This window comes from Oryctolagus cuniculus, chromosome 19 (assembly GCF_964237555.1).
Source record: "Oryctolagus cuniculus chromosome 19, mOryCun1.1, whole genome shotgun sequence".
Classification (NCBI taxonomy): Eukaryota; Metazoa; Chordata; class Mammalia; order Lagomorpha; family Leporidae; genus Oryctolagus; species Oryctolagus cuniculus.
This window is the reverse complement of record NC_091450.1, coordinates 50,571,471-50,583,270: the sequence shown is the minus strand read 5'-3', so window position 1 is coordinate 50,583,270 and position 11,800 is coordinate 50,571,471. Positions and strand designations below refer to the sequence as shown.

General features: G+C 64.4%; 2 protein-coding genes across 2 annotated transcripts in view; one reads left to right on the top strand and one right to left on the bottom strand.

Moving 5' to 3' along the window:
- Window positions 1-3,535: 3,535 nt before the first annotated feature.
- Window positions 3,536-5,847, top strand: FZD9 (frizzled class receptor 9). Its single transcript, XM_008249097.4, has one exon. It carries the CDS (start codon window positions 3,785-3,787, stop codon window positions 5,555-5,557), a length of 1,773 nt encoding a protein of 590 aa, XP_008247319.3. The 5' UTR covers window positions 3,536-3,784; the 3' UTR covers window positions 5,558-5,847.
- Window positions 5,848-8,303: 2,456 nt separating this feature from the next.
- The window catches only part of BAZ1B (bromodomain adjacent to zinc finger domain 1B), a 71,893-nt gene continuing 68,396 nt past the window's right edge, over window positions 8,304-11,800 (bottom strand). Inside the window, exons 17-19 of the mRNA XM_051835449.2 lie at window positions 11,263-11,408; window positions 10,286-10,389; window positions 8,304-10,116 (exon numbers count right to left, since the gene is read on the bottom strand). Of these exons, the coding sequence (XP_051691409.2) occupies window positions 9,759-10,116; window positions 10,286-10,389; window positions 11,263-11,408 (608 nt within the window). The 3' untranslated portion in view covers window positions 8,304-9,758. The remainder of the gene's footprint in view (window positions 10,117-10,285; window positions 10,390-11,262; window positions 11,409-11,800) is intronic.

The window sequence follows — 11,800 nt, the reverse complement described above, 5'->3', positions numbered from 1 at the left end:
CTCTCTCTCTCTCTCTCTCTCTCTCTCTGTAACTCTGCCTTTCAAATAAATAAATACTTTTTTAAAAAGAAAAAATGAGTCCTATCTCTTCTGTGCTGACACGGAAAGAAGTTCATGATGAAATTTTTTTCAGATATTTTATTATGAAGATTAAAAATTACAGAGGAGAGAGAGAGAGAATTTACAGTGGGCACTCAATGCCTGCCACCTGGATTCCACCGCCAGCATTTCACTTTCACCTTCTTTTTTAAAGTTGCTGCATTACTTCTTTTTATTTATTTGCAAGAGAGAAGGAGAGGCAGAGAGAGAGAGGTCCTCCATCTGCTGGCTCACTCTCCAGTTGGCCACAATGGCTGGGCTGCACTGATCCGAAGCCAGGAGATTCTTCCAGGTCTCCCACATGGGTGCAGGGGCCCAAGGACTTGGGCCATCTTTTACTGCTTTCCTAGGCCATAGCAGAGAGCTGGATCGGAAGTGGAGCAGCCGGGACTCAAACCGGCGCTCCTATGGGATGCTGGCACTGCAGGTACCCGCTGAGCCACAGTGCCGGGCCCTTGCTTTTACTTTTCTCACGCCCCCATGCAAGGTGTACTGATATGATATCAACTCTCTGGGGAAAATGAAAGTCCCAAACTGACGCTTGACCCCCCAGACTGCCTGTCCCAGGGTCTGTGCTGCCGGGGTCGGGGGACGATGGTTGCTCTGCTTCACCACCAACTTCCAGTGTGGAATAACTGGCGACAGCAGTCAATGCCCTAAAGAGGAGTCGTTGAAACTCTTCCTTAGTAAGTACAGAACACAGTCCAGTCCACCCCTTCACACCCCATAAAGGGAAACTGAGTCAGAACCAGAGCTCAAGCTGCACCCCCACCCCACCCCCAGTCTTGCCCAGCCCCTCCTGTGTGCACCAGGATTGTGTGCACACACAGGTATAACCAGGAACCTGCGCGTGTGTGCACCCGCACACAGTCACATACATGGGCAGCTCTGTCCCCCAGGGTCCGACCAACACCCCTTCCCCAACCTCGGGCCCTCCACGTGCCTTCAGTTTCTTCCAGGAGTATCTATGGCCCCCTTCTCGACCCCACATTCTTGGCACCCAACACACATTTATGGGAACCAGGTCAGGTGCCAAGAGGGGTGATGGGTGCGGAGGAGGCACAGCCAGGTCCTTACCTCCAGAAACCGCACCCCCCAGCCCCCGGCTTATGGGGTGCCAGACACAGGTGCAGTGGCCAGGCTGGGGGTGGGGGCCTGAGTCTGGGGTGTCCTGGGGGAGGCAACATCAGAGCTGAGCGGTGGGGGGGAGGTAGGGGAAGAGTGATGGGGGGAAGGGAGGGCTTGTCCCCAGGGGGCTGGCATGTGTCCCACGGCGGGGCTGAGTGCTGGCCATAGTCTAGGTGGTGATATTAAGAGGAGCCTGTAGAGGGCCAGGGCCAGGGTGGGAGGGCTGGGAAGGTTGGCCCTTCCCACACGTGCAGGGCACCTGGGTCCATCCAAGGCCCCCAGGGAGGGAGGCGCCCCCCAGGGAGGCTCCCCCCACCCTGCTGCCCCAGGGAGGAGGCTCCATTCCCATGGCCAGCGTCTCAGGGGCCCCGTCTGCCCAGGGAGCAGGGCCGGGCTGGGCATTGAGGTCCTCATAGTCTCCCTTTCAGTGAGCGCCTTGGGCATTGTTCCCCTTTGTAAAGAGGGGATCCGGTGACAATGCCGGGTGGGTGGGCAGGCGGCCCCAGAACCCTCTCCTCGCCCGCCCCGGGCAGCATCTGCACGGGGGCGGGGCCGGTCCACCCCCCATCTCTGGCTTCCCAGGAGCGGCTGTTGCCATGGCGACTGGCCTGGCATCCCACGGCCCCTGGGACGCCCTCCCCGCCCTGCTCTCCACCATAGGGGGCGTGGCATGTGATCACACACACACACACACACACACACACACACACTCCTGCAGCCCCTGGCTGGGGACGAGGCAGCTGGGCGGAGCCGCCCTGCCATTCAGGCACCTGGATGCCTCTTCTGCCTAGAGCCAGAGAAACAAACGTTCTCACCGCCCTGGAGCAGCTGTGGCTACCAGGACAGTGAGGCAAGGCGGGCTCAGAGTGTGCTGGGACAGGGCCAGGCAGGGACCCCGGCCCCCAGAGCAGAGCCTCTGGCCCTGTCCAGGGAGATCAGGGTGAGAGGGAACCAGAGGCTTGGAGGCTGGACCCTGCTTGTCTCTGGGGCGTGGTGGGGGGTGTGGGGCCCTGCCTGGGTTCCCACTGCCACTGCCAACACAGTGGCGAGTGCCTGACATTCTGGAAGCTCCACGATGTCAAGCAAGTGGTCAAAGCTGGGTCCTTTCTCCAGAGGAGCCACACTCCTGCCTTTGACCTCCCTTGAGAGCCGGGCCAGCTGTGTGCTGGGGACAGCATTTCCCTGTCCTTGTCCCTTCCGGACGGCAGCACAGCTCTGAGAGCACTAACTTGGGAACGTGTGGGAGATGGCAGCCCCGTGTTCTCCCCCTCACCACCACCACTGTGTCCTCACAGGCTCCAGCTCACAGGGCCAGTGGGGCGGGTGCTGTTCCTCTGGGGGTGGCGACGGGCAGGGGGAGACTCTAAATGCCCAGCCCGCCCCTTATGAGCTATGTAGTCCTGGACTAACACTACAACTTCTCTGAGCCTCAGTTTCTCACCTATAAAATGGGTACCGATTCCCTGTAGGACTATGACAGGTGGCTAAGCACTCTCCTGGAATCCAAGCCAGAGCGGAAGGGGTGGGCATGGGCACAGCTGGGAGGGCGGGAATACCAGCGTCTGGGGGTCCCAGAGCAAAGCCCCTTGGAGGCCTGCCTGTGCCACTTGGGTTGTCCCTGTAGCGCTACCTGGGAACCCTGGCAGCTCTGAGGGGGCGCCCTCTGAAGAGGCGCTGGGGTGACAATGAGGATCTTGGGAGAGTCATGTGGGGTTTGGAGCCAGACAATCCCAAAGGGAAAACACTCAGCAGCTGTGGCCAGCCCTCTCGGAGCCGCAGGTTACACACCTGGAAATGGGGACAGTGACTACGAGACGACTGCGGGGGAGGTCGCGGGCCCAAAGCAGGTGCACAGCTGTGTGATCGCCTGTCCGCTGTACACAAGAGGAAACTGAGGCTCGCAGACAGGAGCTCGAGGTCAGATGCAATCGATGTAGCGGCAGAGGCTGCGCTCGGGTTGTCCCTGCGCCCAAGGCGGAAAGTGGACGCCTTAGAAGTGGTTTCCCCGCTGCTCCCCTGGGGTAGAGAAAGAGGCGGCGCGGACGGGCGTGTGGGCAGCGGGGGAGCCTCCCGCAGACCGGCCCTGCCGCGGGGACAAGCTGGGCAGCCGAGAGGCAACGCGTGGGGAGCAGGCAGACGGCGCCCCCCCAGGCACCCTGGCCTCCCGCGCGCGCCCCGGCCGGGCTGCGAGATGCTGTGCCTTTAAAGTCCGGCGGGGGGCGTGCCCAGCGGCCAGGAGGCCCCGCCCCTGGGCGTGGCCCCGCAGCGAGCCCCGCCCCGGGGTTTGTAGCCGCGGCCGCGGGGAGACGGCGCCCGCTCTGGCTCGGCGGCGGCTGGAGCGGCGGCGGCTCGGCGGGCTCGGCCCCTCTTGCGCCTCGGGCGGCTGTCCGCGCGCTGCCCGCGGCTCCCGGCGGCGCCCGGACACACGTGGGTGGTGGTGGGGGCGGCTCGGCGATGGCCCGCGCGCCGCGACGTGGCGGGCAGGCACGGGGGCGCGGGACGGCGCGGCCCGAGTGAGCCGGGGCCGCGCTCCCGCCCTGGGCCGGGGCTGCCCGGGATGGCCGCGCCGCCGCTCCGCGGGGCGCTGCTGCTGTGGCAGCTGCTGGCGGCGGGCGGCGCGGCGCTGGAGATCGGCCGCTTCGACCCGGAGCGCGGGCGCGGGCCGGCGCCGTGCCAGGCGGTGGCGATCCCCATGTGCCGCGGCATCGGCTACAACCTGACCCGCATGCCCAACCTGCTGGGCCACACGTCGCAGGGCGAGGCGGCCGCCGAGCTGGCCGAGTTCGCGCCGCTCGTGCAGTACGGCTGCCACGGGCACCTGCGCTTCTTCCTGTGCTCGCTGTACGCGCCCATGTGCACCGACCAGGTCTCGACGCCCATCCCCGCCTGCCGGCCCATGTGCGAGCAGGCCCGCCTGCGCTGCGCGCCCATCATGGAGCAGTTCAACTTCGGCTGGCCCGACTCGCTCGACTGCGCGCGGCTGCCCACGCGCAACGACCCGCACGCGCTGTGCATGGAGGCGCCCGAGAACGCCACGGCCGGCCCCTCCGAGCCGCACAAGGGCCTGGGCATGCTGCCTGTGGCGCCGCGGCCCGCCAGGCCCCCCGGCGAGGCGGGCGCGGGCGGCGGCGCCGGCGCCTGCGCCAACCCCGAGAAGTTCCAGTACGTGGAGAGGAGCCGCTCGTGCGCGCCGCGCTGCGGGCCGGGCGTCGAGGTGTTCTGGTCGCGGCGCGACAAGGACTTCGCGCTCGTCTGGATGGCCGTGTGGTCGGCGCTCTGCTTCTGCTCCACCGCCTTCACCGTGCTCACCTTCCTGCTGGAGCCGCACCGCTTCCAGTACCCGGAGCGCCCCATCATCTTCCTCTCCATGTGCTACAACGTCTACTCGCTGGCCTTCCTCATCCGCGCCGTAGCTGGCGCGCAGAGCGTGGCCTGCGACCAGGAGGCGGGCGCGCTCTACGTGATCCAGGAAGGGCTGGAGAGCACCGGCTGCACCCTGGTCTTCCTGCTGCTCTACTACTTCGGCATGGCCAGCTCGCTCTGGTGGGTGGTCCTCACACTCACCTGGTTCCTGGCGGCCGGCAAGAAGTGGGGCCACGAAGCCATCGAGGCGCACGGCAGCTACTTCCACCTGGCTGCCTGGGGCCTGCCAGCACTCAAGACCATCGTCATCCTGACACTGCGCAAGGTGGCAGGGGATGAACTGACCGGGCTCTGCTACGTGGCCAGCATGGACGCCGCGGCGCTCACGGGCTTCGTCTTGGTGCCCCTCTCCTGCTACCTGGTGCTGGGCACCAGCTTCCTCCTGACCGGCTTCGTGGCCCTCTTCCATATCCGCAAGATCATGAAGACAGGCGGCACCAATACGGAGAAGCTGGAGAAGCTCATGGTCAAGATCGGGGTCTTCTCCATCCTCTACACGGTGCCAGCCACCTGCGTCATCGTGTGCTATGTCTATGAGCGCCTCAACATGGACTACTGGCGCCTGCGTGCCACGGAGCAGCCGTGCGCCGCCGCCGCCCTGCCCGGCGGCCGCAGGGACTGCTCCCTGCCCGGGGGCTCGGTGCCCACCGTGGCCGTCTTCATGCTCAAGATCTTCATGTCGCTGGTGGTGGGCATCACCAGCGGGGTCTGGGTGTGGAGCTCCAAGACTTTGCAGACTTGGCAGAGCCTGTGCCACCGGAAGTTGGCAGCTGGCCGGGCCCGGGCCAAGGCCTGCCGGGCGCCCGGGGGCTACGGCCGTGGCACCCACTGCCACTACAAGGCCCCCACCGTGGTCCTGCACATGACCAAGACGGACCCTTGTCTGGAGAACCCCACCCACCTCTAGGGGCTCACGGCCTGGCTCAGGCGGCTGCGAGAGACGGCTGCCCAGCTGTCAGGGTCAGGCCAGTGAGTGTGCCGGGCCTGAGGACCCAGCAAGGCGCCCGTCCACGTCCCCCCCTCCCTTAATGCAGGGGGCGGGTCTGGCTGAGTCCCCACAGGGTCCCGGGAGAGGGGGTGCACTCCAGGCAGGAGGGGGCGGAAAAGCGGGCAGGATGCAGCAGGAGTTTATTTAATGATGTAATTTATTGTTGCGTTTCTCTGGAAGCTGTGACTGGAATAAACCCCCGTGTGGCACCGCTGAGTCCTCTCTGGGCCGGGAAGGGGGACGGTCGCAGGGCGAGGGCCCCCGCAGGGGCTCCCTTGCGGGCAGCGCTGGCAGAGGGCAGGTGCCGGGCTTGCCACCAACCCGGAGGGAGGGGTCCGGGCAGAGTTGCTGTGCCCTGCGTCGCTGTGTCCCAGCTGCAGGGGGCGCTGTTCCCTCCTCTCCCCTTTGCCTGTCACTGAGCCCTGTGCTTTTCAAGGGAACCCAGGAAGCCGGCTGGGGTGCCCCAGATTGCTGGTGAGTCCCCCCAACCCCCCACCATCTCTGAGTGCACACGGGGCCGCACTGGGGACGGGGACGTAGGCTCGGTGGGAGTTAGGCTCCCGGCTTCTGACGCTGCGGGAAGACTGGGGAAGCCAATGGCAGTGGGGACAGTGGGGCAGGCGGGAAGCCCCACAGAGGCCCCCTGCCCATGTGTGTGCAGGAGACCTGGGTGCTGGCGCAGCTCAGGGTTGCCCTGTGGGCATGGCCGTCCCAGAGACCCCTGTCACTTTGGGATCAGAGCCCACGATCTTGGGAGGGGGGGCTATGACTCCAGCCAGGTGCAGGTTTCATTACTATCCCTGGGTGCCTACTCCACACGGCTGGCAGCACCAGGCAGACCCTCCCCCTCCCCACCCAGGGCCCAGCCCTGCTCCCAGCCAAGGGGTGGCCCCAGGAAGCGGGGAGCTCATTAGCCCATTCCTCTCCCTGCCTCCAGGTTTTCCCAGGCCACACTCTCCGCCCTGCACCAACCAAAGCGGAGTTGGGCAGTCAGCATCCACAGGGCTGTCGGTGGCCAGGGGATGGCCTGGGGCTTGGTAACAAGCCCGGGGCTGGTGCTCAGGGCAGCAGGGTCACAAGCACAGGTCCCAGGAGGCTCTGCTCTGAGACTGGGATGGTTCATGCTGGCCGGGACTTAGGAGGCAGGGAGGGCAGGGCCATGGCTGCCAAGGCTTTGGAAAAGTCCTGGACCCAGTGGGAAATGGACCCTGGCCCAGGTCCTGCTCTGGGCCTCTCCCCACGTGCAGGGAGGGCTTGGCCCTCTCAGATCGCTCAGTCGGGCGCTCCAGGCTTGTGAAAGCCAGCCTGTCCCAGGAGCTGCCGGTGACTCCTGTGTGGGGGCGGCAACGGCTTGCCTAGGGAGGTTGTGTCCAGAGAAGCTGGGCGAGGCGGGCTTGGGAGATGACCACCCGCTCCCAGCTCGAGGGAACCTTCCAGAGCCAAAGGTACCTCGGCAACTGTGCTGCCACGTGCCCGGCTGGGTGGAGCCTGCCCCCTGGATCTGAGTGACCTGGTCCACATTTGGGAATAGAACGGGGTTCAGGGCAGGCAACCAGAGGGCTGAGGCCAAACCCTGCAGGGAGTGGCTGGACTCAGGGAGCTTTAAGGCCCAGGGCAGGGGGTAGGAGAGGGAGGAACCCAAGCAGGACCCTCTTCCTGCCTGGTGTGTTTCTCACTTGGCGCCCTGCAGGTAGGGGGAGGCATGGGCTCTGAGCTTAGTTGCTGCTTTGCAATCTAGACACCTGACAGCCACAGCTGTGTGGGACCACACTCCCTCCCGACACAGGGTTTTGCAAGTGTACAGGAGGAGGTGTCAGGTGTGCCTTGCAGTAATCAAAGGGCACAGGAGCCCAGACCTGTGAGACACACCCAGAGGTAGCTCAACTTTCTCCCCCAGGGCTCCCAGGCCCCCCTCCCCCACCAGGCGGAACCTGCGCCCAAGGCTGAGGGCTCCCCGCTGCTGCTGGCTCTGGCGGACACAGGACGCGAGTGAGACCTGGGTATCCGTAGCCCCTAGGCTGGGTGCTGCCCACAACCATTGTGACTTCACGAGGCTGGCCTGTGGCACAGGGGTCCACACCAAGGACGTGGGAGTTCATTGCTTTTCATTCTATGTGTTGAGATTCTCCTTAAAGATCTTTTTAAAATGTCAGACTTTCCCTCAAAATTAAAGGACCAGCCAAGGGGGCCGGCGCTGTGGCACAGCAGGTAAAGCCGCTGCCTGCAGCACTGGCATCCCACATGGGTGCTGGCGGGTGTCCCGGCTGTACCAATCCAGCTCCCTGCTATGGCCTGAGAAAGCAGCGGAAGGTGGCCCACATGCTTGGGCCCCTGCACCCACGTAGGAGACCCAAAGAAGCTCCTGATGGGTCCAGCTCGGGCCTTTCTGGCCATTTGTGGAGTGAACCCGCGGTTGGGAGATCTCTCTCCCCCAATAAATCTTTTCAGGGACCACCCAGATTTCCACAGCGAAGCCTTGAGACGTGCTCTTGTAACCTTGTTTCCAGTGAGTTTTGGGGGAGCTGAGAAAAGACCAGGAGAGGCTTGGGGGTCACCATTCGGTCACCAGGACGTTGGGAATGCGCCTGGAGGCTGAGGCCCTGCGGTCAGTGGTGAGGCCCCGGCTCCCAGCCCCGAGAACACAAAGGAAGACCCGGCACAATGGTTCTTCTTTATAAACACAAGTACATAATGTTTATTTGAAATTCCAATTTATTACAAGTTCACCCTTGAACGGGGCCCTTCCTCCTTAAAGACGATTTAAAAAACAACCACCGGTTCCGATGTCACTTAGGTGGGAACGTAGGATTCTCACTACCAACAAGGACAGACTGGACCTAGGACAGAGGCGGGGGAGGGCGCAGCGGCCGGGGTCACGAAACTGGACATCGGGGCTAGCTCCAAGCCTGCGGGAGGAGGGGCGGTGAGCGCGCGTGCCGGCCACGGGGTCCTCGGCGAGGAAGACGGCGGGAGTCGGGCCGCAGCTGGGCGTCCACCGCCCAGAGGCCCTCTCCCCAGTCCTCCAAGCACGGTCCCCTTCCAGGCCGCTTCTCCTTTAACTTAAATAGGGACAGGAGCGCCGAGGCGCTCCAACCTCCCGAATTCAAAGCTGATAGAAAAGAAAATGAAACCCTGTTCTGTACTTTTATCAAAATCTGTCATAAAAGGGAAAGAAGACTACAAAGCCTGGCCTGCGCTCGCCGTGAGCGCTGGATGGCTGCGGGGAGGGGCCTCCCACCCCCGGGCACTGACCACGGGAGCGCGCAGGCTCCCAGGGAGCCGCAAGCTGAAGGCTGAGCGGGCACAGGAGGCAGAAGGGGCCGGGGCCGCCGCCTGCCAGGACGGGCCCAGCCCAGCCTCTCTGCGGGAGGGAGTAGAGCAAACACCATCATAGAAATCGTACTGTACATGTGCCAAAGCAAGAGGACAAATATTTTACAAGATGTTCTTTATACAATGTCACTGCTGAAACAAGCAACTTTTAATAACTAGAAAAGTCAATTTAAAAAAATTCAACAATTCCGTTCCTCCTGCTTGTCTTCTGCTCCCCCAAGAGCTTGTCTGGTGTGGGTGGGCCGGGCCCAGCACCCGCGGCCAGGCCTCACGTAAGGGTTACATGCATGATTAGAAGCAGGACGCCAGTCTCGCGTGAAGTGCCTTCGTTGTTTTTTTTTTTTTTTTTTTTTTTTTGATTATTTTTATTTTTGTTGGGGGGGGGTGGTGGCACTGGGGAGAGGTATTCAGGAATGGCTCGGGACGTGACCTTCGCCCCCGCAATGCTGGTGCATGGCACTCGCCGACGCTGCCGCGGGGGGGAGGGGGCATCCGGGCTGAAGGAAGCGAGGCTGCACAGCCACAGCTTGCAAAGTCAGCCCACGCCCCCCGACCCTGCTGTGGTCGCCAGAGTGGGAGGGGCCCTGGGGAAGGGAAGGGATAGGGACCGGGTTCCCAGGCCGTCCTCTGCCCACAGTGCCTCTGGGCAGAGAGCCCCACCCAGGCCGGGCGGCCCGCAGGCGGCCCCCTCTCCTGGGCTCCCCAACCCTCTCTCCTCCCGTTCCTGTTCCCTTGCTGTCTCCTGCTGCCCACCCCCTAACTCAGCTCCCTCGCCAGGGCCCCGCCTCTACTTCCTCTGTCTCCGTCCCCGGGACTGGCCCGCGGGCTCGGCCTCACTGTCCGCTCCGTCCTCGGCGGGCCGATCGGGAAACTTCTTGCGCTTCCTGCGGACGTAGGGGTGGCCGGGCAGGTGCTTGCGCAGCAGGGCCACCAGGCACTGTTCCGTCTTCGCCATGCAGCTGAGCACGTGGCTGCCGCGGCAGTTGTAGAGCTCGGCGTTGCTGAACACCTGCTTCATGTCGCCCAGGAACTCCTGCACAGAGCGGTAGTCCCCGCACGAGCACTTGTTCTGCATCGTCTGGAAGTCCATGGGGTGGCTGATCACATCGTAGTAGTCCTCGGCCTCATCCCGCGTCACGGGCTCCCTGGGGGAGAACGCAGCAGGAAGCCCGCGTGACGTGGCCCAGTCCGGGACCCCCCCCCCAACTGGCTGGGACCGGCCAGGCCAGCGAGCCACGCCCTCCCAGGGCCCGGGGTGGGGCTCCTGCGGCAGCTGCGCCTTTCCGGAATGTTCTTGGCAGCCGCGGGGCTCACCTGAAGGGCCAGCTGAAGCGGTACTTCACCACCTTGTGCAGGATCTCCTCGCACTTCTGCAGCTCCAGGCTCTGCCTCCGGGAGCCCCGCTTCGTCTGAAGCACCTGGCACCGGGGAGAAAGGACCGTGAGTGCAGGTGCAGGGGAGGAGGAGGAGGAAGAACGGCCCAGGGCAAGACACGGGCGTCTGCTGAGGGAGACAAGGACGGAGGTCAGGTGTTTCCGGGCGCGCGGGCGCCGGCATCGCCCCACAGCGGGCCAGGCCGTGCTGAGAGCGGGAGGACCTGGGGCCAAGGTGATGCCGCGGGGGCACCATCAAGCCACTGCACTGAGCCCAGGGGTGTGCGGGGGCTGGGGCGTCTCCAGGGTCTAAGCAACGCGAGAGCTCTGGCAGTGCAGGCTCGCGAGCGCGGGCCCCTTCCAGGTAGGCACAGCAGCCGGAGTTGACCGGGGCAGGGCTGGGCAAGCAGGACCTGCCAGCGCCCTCTGGCCTCCCGATGGCTTGCTTTGTGCCCAAGCCCAGGGGAATCTGTCGGAACAGGCACATTTTCAAGAGCTTTTTATCCCTTACAGTGCAAGCGAGACCTGAAACAACGTGCTAAGACCCAGCGGGCTGAGGGGCAGGCAGGCCCCGCCCCTGCCACGACAACTGTGGGCAGAGCCGTGCCAGCCAGCGAGGCCCCGGCATTGCCGACATTCCCGGGAGCCCCGGCCCCTGCGCCCGCTGCGGACACGTGGGAACTATTTTAAAACCTTAGCAAGCTGCAGGCTGCCTGCTCCTGAGGCGGCGACGCAGGCCACAGCAGGGGGAGGCCGGAGAGAGCAGCCCAGAGGGCCTGGGGCCTCTGTCTGCTTGTGGCTGCCGGTGCCTCCCAAGCTGCGGAGGGGGAGGGGGGCTCCCACCTGTTGCTTGACAAATTCCTAGTGCTGGGGTGGGGTGGGGTGGGGTGGGGAGGACAGACAGAAAGTCACCCTCACCAGCTCGTCCACCTCAGCGTCGTCCCCAGGGGGCGCCTTGGGCCGCGCCCGCCGGGTGGGGTGCGGCTTCTTCCCCGGGCGGCGGCCTGGCCTGGCCGCAGGGGTGGTGACGCTCTGCTTGCCCCGGATGCTCTTGCGAGGCCTCACTGCAATGAGAAGAGAGGATCAGAGCGGAACAGCCGAGCATGGCGGGCGCAGCCATGGCAATGCAGGAAGGGGTGCGGAGGTCCCGGGGCCAAGGCCATGGCCTCTCCAGGGGGTAGGGTGCCCCTGCTCCTCCTGTGACGGGGAACGGACACTGTCACCGCGCTGGCACCAGCTCCTCCAGGACCTCCACCCTTGGGGCGGCACGGTCACTCCAGGAATGAGGCCTCGAAGGCGTTAGCTGACAGGGCAGCTACAGGACCTCCTCAAGCCAAAGCTCAGCCTCATGGGGCGGACGCCCTGGCTGCAGCTGCCCCCGTCCGCAGGCCCCGAGCCATCCTGCACTGTCGCTCCTTCCCAGAGAAAAGTCAATACTCACTGCAAGGGCCACGGC

Excerpts from the sequence above, each read along its gene's own strand:
- FZD9 (XM_008249097.4), top strand. The coding sequence starts at position 3,785 with ATGGCCGCGCCGCCGCTCCGCGGGGCGCTGCTGCTGTGGCAGCTGCTG.